Source organism: Mastigoproctus giganteus, chromosome 4, assembly GCF_048544385.1.
Source record: "Mastigoproctus giganteus isolate SK-2022 chromosome 4, ASM4854438v1, whole genome shotgun sequence".
NCBI lineage: Eukaryota > Metazoa > Arthropoda > Arachnida > Uropygi > Thelyphonidae > Mastigoproctus > Mastigoproctus giganteus.
In genome coordinates this window covers 191100711-191119803 of record NC_143578.1, presented here as the reverse complement: position 1 = coordinate 191119803, position 19093 = coordinate 191100711, and the positions used below count along the sequence as shown (strand labels likewise).

Below are 19093 nucleotides of genomic sequence, written 5' to 3'. Positions count from 1 at the left end.
CATTCAAGTTATTAGGCCTATAACAAACTCCTACTCTTATTTTTGCTTTTGCAGTGCTTATGTCACACCAAACTGACTAAACAGTGCACTGTTCATCTATATCAACTGGATGAACTTCTTTTGATTTAATGTTTTTCTTAATTAACAGCATAACACCTCCTCCCTTCCTATCCTGTCTATCCTTTCTGTACACATTGTACTCCCAAAATTCCAGTTCGGCATTCCTTATATCTGTGTGACACCACGTCTCTGATATCCCAACAATATCCGCCTTTGATGTCTTGACCAACACTTCAAATTCATCAAATTTATTTACTATACTTCTAGCATTGGTATACATGCAAGTATACATGCACCTATTCTTATTTTTTTAGTTACACTAACACATCCCATATACCCACCTGTTTCACGATGACTGCCATCCGTCCCTGAAACCCCCAACATCCCTCGCTCCAGGTCGCTACTTATTCTAATAGAAGTTGTGCAAGAATCACCTTCACCTCCTGCGACTACTGTTAAACTATTAGTCCTTGTATCCCGCCAAGCTATCAGTTTTCCGACCCACCTAACACTGCCTCGATAGCATCAGGAAATATTATTGCACCCTTTCTATTTAAGTTTACCCCATCCCTGTTAAAGCAGTCTCTCCTGTTAACAAGTACAGTCCAGGCTGAAAAAAAATTCTATCCCTTGAGAGTTGCACAATCTTTCCAGGGCCGAATTGATCAACAAGGCTCTCATCATATACTCCCTCCTATCATGTCTGGGCAGAATTGCAGACACTTTCAAATTCAACCCTAATTCACGGCTTTTTTTCATCAGTGACCTGTACTTGTTAAGTAATTCTGCCGGTCTCCTACTCTTTATATGATTAGTGCCAACGTGTACAACTATATCACCTTTTGTGCCCCTAAAAGATCATATCTGCTCTACAACATCATCAACCTTTGCCCCTGGCAGACACCCTGGTCCTGTTCCAATTATCCTTTTTACAAAGGATGTTTCCCGTTTCCCCGACAATAGAGTCACCAACAACTACTAGTTCCTGTGGGACCAGCGCATTCTGCCTTGGTGGTTGCCACTGTGTTGCATGATGACCAAGTGCAAGCTCTGGCGTTGATGTGGGCAGCTGAGAGCCTGATGGGCCCCTCAATTTAGATCTTTCGAGGGCATCCACCCTGTCCTTCAAACTCTCATATAGGCCCATAACAACGCTGAGTTGACGCCTGATGTACTCATAATGGACACTGCTCATTGTGGACTAATGTTATTAGTGGAATCCGTCAGGGTTCAGTACTGGGTCCATTATTGTTTTCTGTATTTATAAATGATATTTATGATGGTATATCAAGCTTAATGTCCAAGTTTGCAGACGATACGAAGGTTGACAAGGTTGTCAAGGACACTACTGACACTATGTTACTGCAACAGGATCTGGAAAGTTGAGCAGATGGGCTGAGAGGTGGCAAATGAAGTTTAACATTGACAAATGTAAAGTACTACATATGGGAAACAGCAACCCCAGAGCAACTGATCCACTCTGTGGTACTACACTGACAGTGGTAGAGAATGAAAGGGACCTGAAGGGTGGTTGTGCAGGCAGATATGAAGTTTTCTGAGCAGTGCAGACGGGCTGCAAGAGTAGCTCATGGTGTATTGTCGATGATATATAGGAATTTTTCTAGTAGGGATAAGGAGGTGATTATTCCCTTGTATAAGGTAATGGTCAGGCCACACCTAGTGTACTGTATACAGGTCTGGAGGCCTCATTTCAAGAAGGATGTAGAGATGCTGGAACGAGTACAGAGAATGGCAACAAGATTGGTGAATGGAACAAAGGGGTGCACTTACAAAGAAAGGCTTAAGTTTTGCAAATTACAGTGTCTGGAGACTAGGCACCAGCAAGGTGATCTGATAGAGGTGTATAAAGCCTTGAATGGTTTGGGTATGCTCAATGCTGATGGGATTCTTCCTCTTGCTCAGAATAATCACCTGAGAGGGCATAAATTCAAATTGAGGAAAGACAGATGTAAGATAGATGTGCGGAAGTTTGCCTTTAGCCAGCGGGTAGTTGGTTGGTGAAACAGGCTTCCATCCCTTGTTGTGGAAGTTGATAGCGTAAATAAATTTAAGGCTCAGCTGGACAGGTATTTCGAACGGAGGGGTGAAGGGGAAGTTTTTTTTTTTTTTCTTTTTTTGGCTGAGGCTGCATAAGCTTGCTTTCTTGTATCATATGCCTCTTCTAATGCTAATGCTGACATTCTGCTGTAGAAAACAGTCATCCAATAAATCCACAAAAGTCTTGTTAGCATGTGAGTGACCAGGCCAAAAGTCCATATCTAGAAAGTTAAATTCTCCCATTATAAGACATTCTGATTTACTGGTCCACTATTTCTCTGTACTGTTGTTCACTGTAATCATCATTTGGCCTATAATACATTCCTATTTTATGCCTTTGTGTGGCATAAGCAGTGCTTATGCCACACAAAGCAGTTTTGTGTGGCATAAGCAGTGCTTATGCCACACAAAACTGACTCAACATTGCACTGGCTACCATGTCAAATGGATGTGCTGCCTTAGATTTTGTGCTTCTTAACTAAGAGCATAACCCCCTCCCCTTCTATCCTGTCTGGACACATTGTACTCTCTCATATTCAAATTCTGCATCCCTTACATCTGAGTGACTTCATATTTGATATCCACAATGTCTGCATTTGATATCTTGACCAGCACTTCCCATTCATCAAATTTATTTACTATGCAGCTATAATTGGCATACATGCAATTACACTACACATGCACCTGTTCTTATTCTTAGTTACCCTAACATAGCCCAATATTTACTTTTGTCATGATAACTCCCAGCAATCCTTGAAATCCCCAACACTTTGCTTTCCAGGCTGCTGCTTATTCCAAGAGAAGCAATCTAAGAGTCACTTTTCCTCTGCCTGCGGCTTTTGTTAATCTATTAATCTGTGTATCCCTCCAAAACGTAGAGTTATAATGCGCTTCCTGGTGCATTATAACTCTCTACGTTTTTGTCCATTAAAACCAAAAATCAAATCCCTCCAAGCTAGCAGTTTTCCGACCCACCTAACACCATCTCGGTGATGAGGAAACCCCTTGTGCTGTTTCACACTAAACACTCTACACAACACACCATATCGTTACATAATATCAAGTGCTTCAAGTATAATATGGTCGATAGATATCCTGTGAGATGTATGAAAAATAAATAAATAATAATAGCCAGATTTCTATTGGCCCAATTTTAATGAAATTTAGAATTGCTTGACAAATCTTTCCAAAATGCCAAAATATAAAATTTAATGTAAATCCATCCACTGGGAGGCAAGTTATAACATGCCAAGAGGAAAAAAGAAAACTATATATATATATATATATATATATATATATATATATATATATATATATGTATTAGTTGCCAGATTTCTGTTGGTCATTCTATTGGTCTGATTTCAACAAAATTTAGTATATCTCAACAAATCTTTTTGAAAAGATTCAAATATAAATTTTCATGAAAATCCATTTACTGGGGGGAAGAGCTGTTAGATGTGGACCTACAGACTAAGATAGGTATGAAAAACTGGATATGGCAAGGACAATAAGCACATTATGCATATATGCTTACACCTAAAAATGGAATTCTTATAAGTTGCATTCAAAACAAATTGAAAATAAAAGTGGCATCTAAAAAAGTGAACTAATTTTAAATCATTTCTTGCAATTTTTAAGTTATAAATACTTCTTAAATGAGTTCCTAAATGAAATTTGAAAACACTATCGTTTCTAACTGCTGTCCTAAGGTTTATGGAAAAGGATTGGCATAGCTTCCAATGTCACCTGATTTAAACCTATGTAAACTTTCATCTCTGAGATTATCTCAAAGACAGTGTTTCAAAAGAATTCATAAATGTGACTGAAATTAAAATTTTTTGTGGTGAAGAAAATGTTGAATTGGACACATTGAGCATATTGTAGCATGAACTTCCCAACACTGCTAAATACAGTTCTTGTATTAATTTCTCTTTCTAAACAAACTTCACACTCTAAACTGGTGGAAACACTGAGGCATGAACTTCCCAACACTGCTAACTACAGTTCAAGTGTTAATTTCTCTTTCTAAACAAACTTCACACTCTAAACTGCTGGACACACTGAGGCATGAACTTCCCAACACTGCTAACTACAGTTCAAGTGTTAATTTCTGTTTCTAAACAATATTTTGTTCAGATGAACAAATTGGTACGCTGAATAAAAAATCATTCTAATAAAGGATTTTAATAACGAATTTTTTTTTTCATCTGTGATGATATAAAAAAAAGGGATGGATTGTGAACCACCTAGGCAGTACATATATACATACACACATCTTAGGAGGAATAGGGAAAATTCCATAAAACACCTTTTGTAGTGCCATTTTGTTGTAGAAGATTCACTATCACATCTAATACTGTCAGTTGCATGACCATTGTCTCCATCTTCATAATTACTTATATCCACGGATGTCAGGAGTCAGAGGAAAAACTACCAAGCTACGAAGTCTACCACAATGGGGAGGAGGATGGCAAGTCATAAAAGTATGGTTTTAGATCACATTGAGGGCCATTCAGAATTCATACAGGAAACTAATTATTGTTTCGCCACTGTCAAGAGCATCAGCCAAAAAAAAAAAAAAAAAAAAAAATTCATCTATCCATCCAGTCCAATAGTCTGTCTTGTTCTTGCGTGAATTTATTCAAACGTTTCACTTCCAAACAACGGATGGAAGCTTCTTCACTCTCAGCACTAAAATTATCTGCTCTAATGCCACTAGAATGGGCGAAGGCAATATTTCGTTATACGGAAATAAAATAACTGGCTACACAGCGAACAGGAAAGCTGCACTCTAGAATCGACACAAAACGAATTATGAAGAGATAGGAATAAAAAAAAAACGGTATTATTACACAAGATACAAAAATGGCACAATTTCAAATCAAAATTGGAATACAATCGCGGGATTTCACTTGTCTTCTAGTTCAACCGCACTTACTGATATACAGCTGAACTTACAACACACGAAATCTAAAATTACAATATGCTGGTGGGACCCATTGAAGGGTTGTTCACATCATGTTATATCCTTTTAAGCCTCGCGAATTCCTGTTCGCCTATTTCAACAATAATACAGTTAATTTCGGAACATAGAGTCATTGGATAATCAAATTGTTATAGCAAAAATACCTTTTAACAATGAAAACTGATCTGTCGTCTCTATATTTCAATAACATATAACCAAAACACATCCGACAAAGCAACCCTAACACATAAAAAGAAAATAAAACAGCAAAATAAAATAATACTTGTGATATAATTATCACAAATATAATTCAACTGTGGCAACCAAACCGCCAAAATTAAACACCAATCACGTAAAGACGATGCAAAAAGAATCTCTCAGCAGCCATTGGTAGTTTTCATAACGTCACTCTGATTCCAGAAAGGAGGAACACTAATAAGCGTGTGATTTTATTTTATTGCTGCCTCAAGTTATTTCAGAGCATCCGAGGAGAAATGCGTGTTATCTTCTGTCAAACTGCTAAAACTGCTTGTAAAAATTAAAAAAAGGATCTGATGGAAGGTCGGAATTGAAAATTTTTACGAAACGCAATGATAGTAAACCCACAGAATATTACTCTGTGAGTAAACCTTTTTCCTTTCCTTTTAATACTCGTTAATAAAATACCGTATCCTATTTTTTATCTGTGATGGACTGTCATTTCCCACAGAGTAGTAGTAGTGGTGGCATGTGATGCAAGAAAGCAAATGTATGAGCTTATGCAGCATCAGCCAAAAAAAAAAAAAAAAAATCACACCATTCCCTCCAAATATTTCAAATGCCTGTCCAGTTCCTCCTTAAATTTATTCAACCTATCAACTTCCACAACGACAGATGGAAGTTTGTTCCAGCAATTAACCACCCGCTGGCTAAAAGCAAATTTCCGCACATCTATTCTACATCTGTCCTTTCTTAATTTGAATTTATGCCCCCTTAGGTTCGTAATCTGAACAAGTGAACCAGTAGTAAGATATATTACTCTGTGGCATTTCCTAGGGGAAAAGAGACTAATATTAAACATCAAAAACTAATTTTACGATTCTTACAACTTCTGTCTTTACAAATTTAATATAAAATAATAATCTCTGTGCGTGTGGATTATTCATTATGCTGGATATCCATGCATTATTTTTCAATTTGGCTTGGCTTCGTTATAATTGGTAATCCTGCACTTTAGTGTCGTCAGTCACCGCAGCTCGGAACTGTCGTGAATCGTATTCTGACGGGCAGTTCTAACTTCACTGAGCATGCGCAACACTTACTCTATCTGCCAGTCTGTGCTGGGAATTGTCACGGAGGATGCGCGACACTCTCCGTATCTGTCGGTCCATATATTCTGACTGAGAAATTCCGACTTCACTGAGCATGCGCGACACTCTCCGTATCTGTCGGTCCATATATTCTGACTGGGAAATTCCGACTTCACTGAGCATGCGCGACACTAACTCTATCTGCTGGTCCACAGTGTAGTAACATCTTACTTCTCTGTGCTGAGAATTGTCACTATACACTGGCAATGTACAACGTACGCGCATTAATTATTTTTTTTTTTCGTTTTCAGAAAGAATAAAATACAATTTCTGGCTACATAAGAAATTGATTTTAAAAATGAAAGTAGACATTCATTCATTCAAGGATATTCATGTGTTGTTGTGGCTGACCCCAGGGTTTTACCCATAAGCCGCTATTGTACTTCTTGTGTTGAAGCTTACGCCAAAATCGGCCATTTGTATGTAGTGTGTTGGGCGTGTAAGCGTTATGACGTGTTCTGTTTTTGGCCGGTGCCTGGATCTTAGCAGGTGAGAAGCAGTAACACCTGATCACTTCGTCCCACCCAATGAAAGTAGACAGTTATAAAACAATAAAGGAAATAAGTAATTATTGTTAATTGTTGTCCGTCGCCACCGCTGGAAGATGAGCCAGGCTGTCCACGGTACTCTGGCTTCTCTCCGACAGGAATCGCCTGAACTTCCTGACGGAGAACAAAACAAACAGAGAGCATTAGTGAGGGAGATAGCTGGAAGATGGGGGTAAAAAGGAAGGAGGAGGAGGAGGAAAAAGGCGTCAAAGGTGGTGGACAACGTGGAATTCCACTATGAGCTCTGCGGCCAAGAAGCCACATCAGAACCCGACACAAAACTACATGAACAACACTTTTCTGGCTTTCACAGTCACAAGAGTATTGATGGCATAAATGTGGGAGACCACAGGTGGCGCCTGACCCAAACACTATGCCACTGCACACAGAAATGACTATGCTGAATTGCCTTAGCATATCCCTTTGAACTTAAATTTAATGGTCCTGTATGCCCATTAAATTTAAGTACAAAGTACAAACTTAAGTATAAATTTCGTATACATTATTCTAATTTGGTCCTTCAGGTTGTCACAGACATTCTCACAGGTATGTCAGACAAGCTGTACTTGCTACCTGACAGTCTAAAACGCTGATGGAACTGATGTTCGGGTGACACTCAAGTCAAGTGGACGCAATTTCGGCGAAATCCGGACGGTCTCTGACAGCCAAATCCTCTGCTTGCACCTTCACGATGGTGGGACTGTTAATAATCGTGGGTATAACCTCCATGCACAAGTGGATGGTCGGTGATCACAGAGATGTGAACCAACGTAAGCAGGGGTCGAGGTGTGGCACCCACACCAAATGGAGGAATGCCACCCCTCTATGTTACCAGGCAGTCCTAGGTGGTAGATGACTCATCAACTGATACAATATCACCACTTTGCTTATTGGAGGCTTGAAGTGGTGGAACCCATGTTTAGTCTCTAGAGTTAAGTTCCAGTTAACCCTTCCCCCATATCTTCCATCATGCAGTATGATTGATGACTTTTGAGGTTCTGATGAACTTCGTAGCGAGATCCATTATTCCTTACATTTCAAGGTGACAGCTCTAAGATAGCGTTCGCTGGATGGCCGCTAGTTAGTACACCAGACCAAACCTATTGGTAACATATTAGGAGGCTTCAGGATCAGCTAGTGAATAATCTTGCTACCTCTACTTTGCCAGATAGTGACTGGAGGGAGTCCAAGTAGTATGTCTGCGGGGGACATTGTCGAGGCCACGTTATGTCAAGGATCTAGGTATATTCTTACCAGGTACGCCATATCCAAAAATTTCATTACTTCATACAGCATATCCCATCCATTTCTTCATACTATTGAATACACCATGAATTGTAAAACCAATAGAACAAGCTTATCTGCGAAAAGATCTAAACCTCCCACACATTTCCTAATTAATTTCACAAATATAGTACGTAGTCTCATTTCTAATCTCAACGATGTCCATTTCCACTTGCAGTCTACCAAACCCCATGACAGACCTCTTTCTGACAGAATCTCAGTTATTGTTTGATTCAACTACTGCTCATCTCAGATGCCCAAATTATTCGCTGTATGATTCCTGTCACCTCAAAGGCGGTACTTGGACATAGGTCCGTTCTGATATTCCTTGTCAGAGACTTGGCAATTTGGAATCTCCTCTCTTCGATCTTCTCTGGCTTAAAATCTATCTACCTCATTGTGTCAACTTCACCTGTAGTCTCTACAGTTCTCCCAACTCCACTAATCACTTGGAGCTCTTTGAATTCCTCTCTTTGCAATTTGACTCTCTCCAGTCCAACTTTCCTAACAGTGAAGTCATTTTCCTTGGTCATTTTAATGTTCACAACTCCAGTTGGCTTCCGTTTTCTAGACACACCGATCCAGCTGGTCGACATGCTGAGGCTATTGCAATTACTAATGACCTCACACAGGTTGTTCGTTTACGTACAAGAATACCGGACAAACCTAATCATACAGCCAACACGTTTGATCTTTTTCTCACAAACAAATGTGACCCCAATTCACAAAGGAGGATCAAAGGCTGACACAAGTAATTATAGACCTGTGAGTTTAACTTCTGTTCCAGGAAAATTAATGGAGGCACTGGTTAAAGTAGCATTGCAGGATCATCTAGACAAGACTTCAGTTATAGCTCAGACACAGCATGGTTCTGTTAAGGGGATGTCTTGCCTGACCAATTTGATTGGATACTATGATGCAGTCACAAAAGAACTGGATGCAGGGAATAACTTTGATATTATATACTTGGATCTTTGAAAGGCTTTTGATACTGTTGCACATAGAAGACTGCTGCACAAATTGGAGCAATTGGAGGCAAATTTCTGCTATGGATAAACGGGTGGTTGAGGGGGAGATGACAGAGAGTGGTAATCAATGGACACTGCTCATCGAGGACAAATGTTATTAGTGGAGTCCTTCAGGGTTCAATGTTGAGTCCATTATTGTTTTCTGTATTTATAAATAATATTTATGATGGTATATCAAGCTTAATGTCCAAGTTTGCAGACGATACGAACGTTAACAAGGTTGTCAAGGACACTATGTTACTGCAACAGGATCTGGAAAAGTTGAGCAGATGGGTGAAAGGTGATATTACACAGACAGTGGCAGAGAATGAAAAGGACCTAGGGGTATTTGTGCAGGCAGATATGAAGTTCTCTGAGCAGTGAAGATGGGCTGCAAGGGTAGCTCATGGTGCCTTGTCAATGATATACAGGAATTTTTCTAGCAGGGATAAGGAGGTGATTATTCCCTAGTATGAGGCAATGGTCAGGCCACACATTGAGTATTGTATACACGTCTGGACGCCACATTTCAAGAAGGATCTACAGCTGCTGGAACGAATAGAGAGAAGGGCAACAAGGTTAGTGAATGGAACAAAGGGTTGCTCTTACGAAGAAAGGCTTAAGTTTTGTAAATTACAGTGTCTGGAGAATAGACACTGGAGAGGTGATCAGATAGAGGAGTATAAAGCCTTGAATGCTTTCAGCATGCTCAATGCTGATGGGATTCTTCCTCTTACTCAGAATAATCACGTGAGAGGGCATAAATTCAAATTGAGGAAAGACAGATGTAGGATAGATTAGCATTAGCATTAGCATTAGTAGAGGCGTTTGATGCAAGAAAGCAAGCTTATGCAGCATCAGCCAATAAATAAATAAATAAATAATAAATAAATAAAAAATAACCACCTCCACATCACCCTTCTGTTCGTTCGAAATACCTGTCCAGCTGAGCCTTAAACTTATTTAGGCAATCAACTTCCACGACAACGGATGGAAGTCTATTCCACCGACCAAACCACCCGCTGGCTAAAGGCAGATTTCCTCACGTCTATCCTACATCTGTCTTTTCTCAATTTGAATTCATGCCCTCTCAGGTGATTAATCTGAGCAAAAGCAAGAATCGAATCCCATCAGCATTGAGCATGCTGAAACCATTCAAGGCTTTATACACCTCTATCAGATCACCTCGCTGGTGCCTACTCCCCAGACACTGTAATTTGCAAAATTTAAACCTTTCTTCGTAACAGCACCCCTTTGTTCCATTCACTAATCTTGTTGCCCTTCTCTGTACTTGTTCCAGCATCTCTACATCCTTCTTGAAATGGGGCCTCCAGACCTGTACACAGTACTCTAGGTGTGGCCTGACCATTGCCTTTTACAAGGGAATAATCACCTCCTTCTCCCTGCTAGAAAAATTCCTATATATCATCGACAATACACAAAGAGCTACTCTTGCAGCCCGTCTGCACTGCTCAGAAAACTACATATCTGCCTGCACAACCACCCCCAGGTCCCTTTCATTCTCTACCACTCTCAGTGTAGTACCACAGATTTGATACGTTGCTCTGGGGTTGCTGTTTTCCATATGTAGTACTTTACATTTGTCAATGTTAAACTTCATTTGCCCCCTCTCAGCCCATCTGCTCAACCTTTCCAGATCCTATTGCAGCAGAATAGTGTCAGTAGTGTCCTTGTCAACCCTGCCAACCTTCGTATCGTCTGCAAACTTGGATATTAAGCTTGATATACCATCACCAATATCATTTATAAATACAGAAAACAATAATGGACCCAACACTGAACCCTGAGTCACTCCACTAATAACTAGTCCAGGATGAGCAGTGTCCATTGATTACCACTCTCTGTCTTCTCCCCATCAACTACCCCTTTATCCATAGCAGCAATTTGCCTCCAACGCCACACTGCTCCAATTTATGCAGCAGTGTTCCATATGCAACAGTATCAAAAGCCTTTCTAAGATCCAAGTATATAATATCAAAGTTATTCCCTGCATCCAGTTCTTTTGTGAATGCGTCCAATCAAATTGGTCAGGCAAGGCTTCCCCTTAACAAAACCATGCTGTGTCTGTGCTATAACTGAAGTCTTGTCTAGATGATCCTGCAGTGCTTCTTTAACCAATGCCTCCAGTAAAATTCCAGGAACAGAAGTTAAACTTACAGGTCTATAATTACTTGTGTCGCCCTTTTTCTTCCTTTGTGAATTGGGGTCACATTAGCACATGTGAGCATGGTTACTTCCCCTAAGTCCAAGGAAGCTCTCATAATTATGGCTAAGGGTTTGCTTACTTCCTTTGCTGCCTCCTTTAATAGAACTGGATTGATCCTATCCACCCCAAGTGCCTTTCTTGTACTTATCTTCAACAATTTCTCCTCCACTTTACTCTCAGTTATTACAAGATTCTCTAGCTTATTGCCAAAATTGAATACATCTCTGGCATTCGCCTCGCTGAAGAACTCATTATGCGTGAATGTCGATGCAAAATATTCATTCTGTTTGTTAGCTACCTGAGCAGGATCATCAACAGTTGACCCATCAATATCAAATGAGCCAATCTGATTCATCCCCTTCCTTCTAGAGTTTACATAATAAAGAACTCTTTGCTGTTTTTCTTTGCATCCCGTGCCAAAGATTTCTCGTAATCGTCCTTCGCCTGCCTAACCTCCTTTGTAACTTGGTTACAGATCAACTTGTATCTATCATAGGGTTCTGTGTCACGTGTTAATTTGTATGTATCCCATGAATTTTCTTTTCTGCCAGATGTCTCATTAGTTCATCTGACATCCACTTAGGCCTAAACCTTGAACAATATTTCTTAGTTGGTATGTAAATCCTAGTAGCTTCCAAGATAAGTTCTTTGAATGTTTCCCACTTTGAATTTGCTGTTGGTAACATCATCAGTTGGTCCCACTGTATAGAATTTAAATACCGTCTCAGTCCATCGTAGTCGCCTTTACGAAAGCAATAACCCTTCCCTTTACCCCTAATGGTAGTTACGTCTTTGAGTAAATTCCACTTCAGCACACTGTGATCACTGCCACCTAGTGGTTCATTTACCTGCAGATTCTTAATGCATGAAGAATCACTACTGATAATCAAATCAAGAGTATTACTCCCTCTAGTTGCCTCCCGAACATGCTGATGTAGAAAACAATCATCCAATAAATCCACAAAAGCCTTGCTAGTGTGTGAGTAACCATCCCCCAAATTCCAGTCAATATCTGGAAAATTAAAATCCCCCATTATAAGACTCTCTGATTTACTGGCCCACTCTATTTCCCTGTACAGTTTCTTATTATACTCATCAGAGTCATTAGGCCTTTAGCACACTCCTACTCTCAATTTTGATCTCCCAATGCTTATGTCACACCAAACTGACTCGACACTGCACTGTCCAGCAATTTCGACTGGCTTCACTTCCTTCACTAACTAATAGCATAACCCCTCCTCTCTTCCTATTTCTGTACTCCCCAAATTCCAGTTTTGCATTCCGTATATCTGTGAGACACGACGTCTCTGAAATCCCCACAATATCTGCCTTGGATGTTTTGAGCAATACCTCAAATTCATCAAATTTATTTCCAAACTCCTAGCATTAGTGTACTCGCAAGTATACATGCACCCGTTCTTTTTCTTAGCTACCCTAACACAACCTATGTGTTTACTTGTACCCCAATGATTCCCAGCATTCTCTGAAATATTCTGCATCTTATTTTCCAGGCTGTGGCTCATTCCAAAGAAAGACTAATAGATTAACAGTAGCCACTAACAGAGGTGAAAGTGATTCTTTCCCCCCAGTTTTCCGACCCACCTAACATTGCCTCGATAGCATAAGCAAACATTCTTGCACCCTTTCTATTTAAATGTATCCTATCCCTGTAGAAGCAGTCTCTCCTGTTAACAAGTACAGATCAGGCTGAAATAAATTCTACCCCTTGAGCCCTGTACAATCTTTCCTGGGCCGAATTGATCGACAGGGCTCTTATCATATACGCCCTCCTATCGTGTCTGGGTAGAATTGCAGACACTTTCAAATTCAATCCTAATTCAAGGGTTTTTTTTTTCAACAGTCACCTGTACTTGTTAAGTACTTCCGCCGGTCTCCTACTCTTAATATCATTAGTGCCAACGTATACAACTATATCACCTTTTGTGCCCTTAAATGATGATATCCGCTCTGCAACGTCATCAACCTTTGCCCCTGGCAGGCATACCCTGGTCAGATGTGCGGAGGTTTGCCTTTAGCCAGCGGGTAGTTGGTTGTTGGAAGAGACTTCCATCCCTGGTTGTGCAAGTTGATAGTGTAAAAAAAATTAAGGCTGAGCTGGACAAGTATTTCGAACGAACGGAGGGATGAAGGTGAAGTTTTTTTTTTCTTTTTTTGGCTGATGCTGCATAAGCTTGCTTTCTTGCATCATATGCCTCTTCTAATGCTAATACTAATGCTAACAACCCTTCTCAGTACACGATCGAAGTGAGAGGTCCTTTACGCACTACAGATCACAATTTGGTTATTGGTGATTGTGTCTTCTCCAATAGAGCCTTTATTTCATGGCTATTCCCAACCTCGTGTTGTTTGGCATTACAAGAATGCAAAATAGGATGACGTGCGAGATTTCTTTTCTTCTTTTCCATGGTCGGATTACTGTTTCAAAACTTCTGATATCAACGTTTGCTCAGATCATGTCAGCGAAATTATTCTTTCAGGAATGGAATCCTTCATCCCACCCTCCTCTTTAAAATCTCGTCCTTTATCTAAACCTTGGTTTTCCAATAAATGTGCTAAGTCTGTTCAAGAGAAGAATGTTGCATATCGTAATTGTCTTGTTTCTAATTATTCAGCTTCATTTTCTGCTTACAGCAAAGCTCACAACAATTGTAAAGCAGTTATTAATCAGTCCAAAGTAGACTTTGAACAGGCTAACAGGAGAAAATTGGTTTTTTTCCCTAATAGTAGCCGAGCATTCTGATCTCTTGCCAAAGCTATTTGCTCCCACCTGTGTCCAAACCAGATGGTTCTGTAGTCACTTTAACCAAGAATAAAGCTGACCTGTTGGCATCCCATTTTTCTTCCAACTCATGTATTAATGATCTTGGTAAAACACCTCCATCCATTCCCAACACGCTCCATTCAATGCCTCGTGTGACCTTCCGTCAAAAAGATATCAGAAGGTTTTTGCCAAATCTTAATGCTAAGAAAGCTCCAGGTCCCGTTGGTATTTCTCCTCTTGTTCTCAAAATCTGTGTTCCTGAACTTACTCCTATTCTTTGCCGCCTTTTTTTCACTTTTTTATTCCAAAGGTGTTCTTCCTTCTGCTTGGAAATTTGCTTATAACTAGCCAGTTCCTAATAACGGGGACAAATCTCTCCCATTGAATTATCGTCTCATTGCAATTACTTCTACTCTTTCTAAAGTAATGGAGAAATTCGTTAACGGCCGACTCTTAAACTACCTAGAAACTCTCCGTTTGATCAACAATCGCCAGTATGGATTCCGTCAGTGTTGATCCACTGGTGATATTTTGGCTTATGTTACTCATTTATGGACTAATTCAATGGAAAACGTTCGGTGAATCACAAGTCGTTGCTCTTGATATCTCAAAGGCTGTCGATCATGTTTGGCCTAAAGGTCTTCTAAACAAACTTTCATCTCATGGTCTGCCCTCTGTTTTTTGTAATTCGTTATGCAATTTTCTCTCTGATCGCTCACTGAGGGTGATGGTAGATGGCTCTCTGTCTTCTAACTTCTCCACTAATGCCGGTGTCCCCTACAGTTCAGTTGTTCCCCCCACTCTTTTTCCTCTTGGCTATTAATTACCTTCTTTCATTGACTGTAAATCGTATCCATAGTTTTGCCGAGGAGAGCACATTGCATTCCACTTTCCATTTTCAGAAACCATGCCCTGCTCAATCAGCTTCAACTTCTCGAAAATCTGCTACCAATTCCTTAAATGGGGATCTTCAGGTAATTCTCTAGTGGGGCAAAGACAACTTAGTTGATTTCAATCCTTCTAAAATTCAGTCTTGTGTTATATCTCGGATTCTTCTGCTCCCATGCTTATCTTTGGTGACACTCCGATTTCTAGGCAAAATGATATATCTCTTTTGGGAATTACCGTGACTTCTAATCTCTCTCTCTCTCTCTCTCTCTCTCTCTCTCTCTCTCTCTCTCTCTCTCTCTCTCTCTCTTGGCACAAGCACATTACAAATATTGCTTCCTCTGCATCGAAAAAACTTGGTTCCCTCTTTCGCTCTCGGCGTTACTTTTCTTCCAAACAGCTGTTCACTCTGTAAAAATCTAAAATCCGCCCTACAATGGAACATTGTTCCCACATCTGTGGGGGTGCCCCCAAAACCAAACCTCTCTCAGGCTTCTTGATTCCATTCGGAAGAGGTCAGTTAATTTAATTAATGAGTCAACTCTAACAGTCTCTCCACTCGCTGTTTCATAGACGTACTGTTTCTGCTGCATTCCTCTTCTACAGATATTTCCATGGGCACTGTCCTTCTGAATTGGCTTCTATAATTCCTGCTCCCTCTTTCAAAACAGTCCGAAAACGTGGAGCCACCCGCCAATATCCATTTACTGTCCAACTTGAAACGCACAGAACCAACTTTTCATCTTCCTCGTTTATTCATTCAACTGCCATTTTCTGGAACAACCTTCCTTCGTACGTATTTCCTGAAAATTACAGTCTGCAGAAGTTCAAGTCCAATATCAACAAATATCTTCTTTCATCTTCTCAACCTCCAACCCAAGCACGGTATTAAGTACTATAGGTTCTAATACCTCTCGTGTATTTATTTACATAGAAATAAATATGATTAAAGAGGCCTGTGCGCTCTGGATTCAATGTTAATATCAAATTATTGCTGTTTCGGTGATAGGGTGTACTTGGCCTCCACTGTTCCTGTTCACTGAGGTATTGGAGCATTTGATGTTTAACGACTCCAACCAGGCGCGTCGTCGATAGTGGCGGGACTTATCTACAATCACGACATCGCAGTGTGGATCAACGTTGTGGTGGATCGCCCAAACGTGTTGGGCAATAGATGAGTGCTCCACATCAGCTAAGCGGATTGCTCTTTTGTGTTCAGAAAGGCGTTTTTCGAGCCGTCTCCCTGTTTCCCCGATGTAGCAGCTAGTGCAGTCACGGCAAGAGATGCGGTAGACCAATCCGCTTTGTAGTAGTACGTACTTTGTATTTTGTGTATCATGAACACTACCCACTATTAAATGTATTACTATCAATATTGTTAAACTTACATGACAGCTTTACACTGGTATCTAAACATTTGGACAGCGAGATGTCCGGCAATTCCTCTGAGTACGGGCAATAGCTATTTACCAAAGGCCATACGAAGAACACGAACCAAATAACCTACATGTAACATACACACTGTAGTCTGTTGCCATATCCTAGAATAGAATTAAGTTCTCTCTTCTTTGTTTTAATTAAACTAGTGACCAATCCCAGTTACCCTGTAAAATATTTACAATAAACCATGTTTTGTTTGTTCACTTTGGCCTCATGACCATTCTCTTGGCACACACACACTGTCCATAGCACGAGTTTCATAAGTAAAGAACCTTAATCTGCGGCACTTTGAGGCCTAACCATTGGAAGAGACTCTGAGTGAATTAACACAATGCTTTCTTGATATTGCGAATGTTTTCTCCACGTCGCAGAATAGGTCTTGAGGAAACAAGATGTTTGTCCTAAAACCAAACCACTAGCCGATCATATAAAACCCAGGTCTCCTGGAATACCAATATTAGTGTATAAACGTGCCCGGAAGCTTTATTGTACGCATTGAAGGTTGAGTATATGTATGAGTTGATTGTCTCAGTCGTTACGCGATTAAAAGTTGTCCAGCAAGCACACTATAACGGAAAAGGCCTGTATTGTGTAGAACACACTGTGTGATGCAATACTATTTACATTGGTTAAGACTAGTCCAATTGTATAAGAGGAGGCCTGTGGAATACTTCACTTTTCCAATTAATTTCCTACTCCGATTGCCCCGTTGGTACTCGGTCAATTGGCCTATTTTGACTCTTAATTCTTCAAACTTCTGCTGAACTCTTCTTTCCCAAGCTGGTGGTTCCTTCTGTTTTTGGTTCTTCTGCTGTTCGTCTCTCGCTTCTCTTCCATTAATCCTCGTAACTGCTACCGCAGCTCAATATACGGCTGTGTGGATGGCCTCCGGCGTTGCATCATTGCTGTTGAGGTAATGTGCTATTGTGTGCCTATTTAGGTGGTCTGTGACTTTCCACAAGATTCTATTGGGCCTCTGCTTCAGTATCACGTGAATCTTTGTGGGGTCCATTCCTTCGAATTCTGTTAGGGTCTTCTTCCACTCATCCTCTATTCTGGATATTATGATCTCGTCTCTTACCACTTCAGCTGCTGTGGGTTATATTTCTTCTTGCTCTTCCTCCTCTGGTTCGGTGGTGGTATGTTCTTCCTCCTCTGGTTCCGTATTCTTTATCCTTTGTAGTTGATCGCTCACGTCCTGCTTGATTTTTTCCAAGATTGCAGGAGTATCAGGTTTTTCGTGACGATGGTCCTTTTCTTTTCCGCATTCGCTGTTCGGTGACCTGAATATCCGGGAATCGTTCCAGCCACTTGGTATGTAGTCTCGCCCTGTAAATTTTCATATCGGTCTCCAACTCCCTCCTGGGTGTTCACTTAAGCAGTTGTGCAGGAAGTACTTACAGTTGGTGGGGCTGGATGGTTCTGCCCTTATCTTGTGGTAACCATGTGGGGGTCAGCACCACTCACTCCACTGTCTTCCTCGGGAGACTGTCTCTGATTTTTAGAAACGACCCCTCTGCCCAAGGCCGGAACGCGAGTGACTTTATCCTGCACCACATTCAATGCAATATGATTAATATTTTTCTGCGACATCATCCATCTATGGAGGTGGACCTGTTTGGCTTCGGCTTATGTCCAGTGGTAGTTCTCGGGAGTGACGCCAGATTTTGTCGCAATTTGCCTTAGGCGCCACTCCGACTTTGGGGTAGGCAGGTCATTTGGAGCAAATTTCACGATGTTTATTATTATTATTCTAATTTATTACTATTATTATACCGGTCTTCCTGCATGATGGAGCCACATTTGCTTCCACCAAGGCGGTACTTGAACCCACTTTATTTATTTATTTATTATTTTATAAATTTTACCATTATTATTTATTTTAATATCTTTATCATTATAATTTTTTAAATTATTTATTTTATTTTATTTTTTATTATTTTATATTATATTTTTAATTAATTAATTTAATTTTTATTTATTATTATTTTTTATTTATCTTTTTTTTATTTATTTCTTTTTATTTTTTCTATTTATTTTCATTTATTTATTATAATTTTTTTGCACGCACTTCGATCTGGGCAGCCCAAATGTGGGATGTTGGCACCCACCTGTATTGCACTACTTCAGGTGGGTGTGGTTTTAGTGTTTTCACATACACAGTTAGTTGAATTAGGGTCTATCTGTTCCCTTGAGTCTTCAGTCTCTCATCCACACTCAAACTTTACACCGAGTATGCCCATAAAATAACTTCCCCTTTTTTATATTTTGCCATTTAAATCTATGGAAACTAGGTGGCCGGGCCTGGCAGCGTACTTAAAAAAATCTACTGCAGGAGTGGCCAACTTAATTTGTGATGCTATCTACTTTTTTCCTTCAAAATGTGCAGCGAACTACCACCTTAAAAATTTCATTGCACAAGGTGCACAAATCGAGGGATGACTGTATATTTAAAATTCTCGTGATCGACTGAAATTAAATCCGC

At 40.1% G+C, this 19093-nt stretch overlaps 1 protein-coding gene across 1 annotated transcript in view; it reads left to right on the top strand.

Moving 5' to 3' along the window:
• Positions 1–6880: 6880 nt before the first annotated feature.
• LOC150087282 (uncharacterized) overlaps positions 6881–19093 on the top strand; it is a 61735-nt gene continuing 49522 nt past the window's right edge. The window contains exon 1 of the mRNA XM_090372435.1: positions 6881–6921. Within this exon, the coding sequence (XP_090228561.1) occupies positions 6881–6921 (41 nt within the window). The remainder of the gene's footprint in view (positions 6922–19093) is intronic.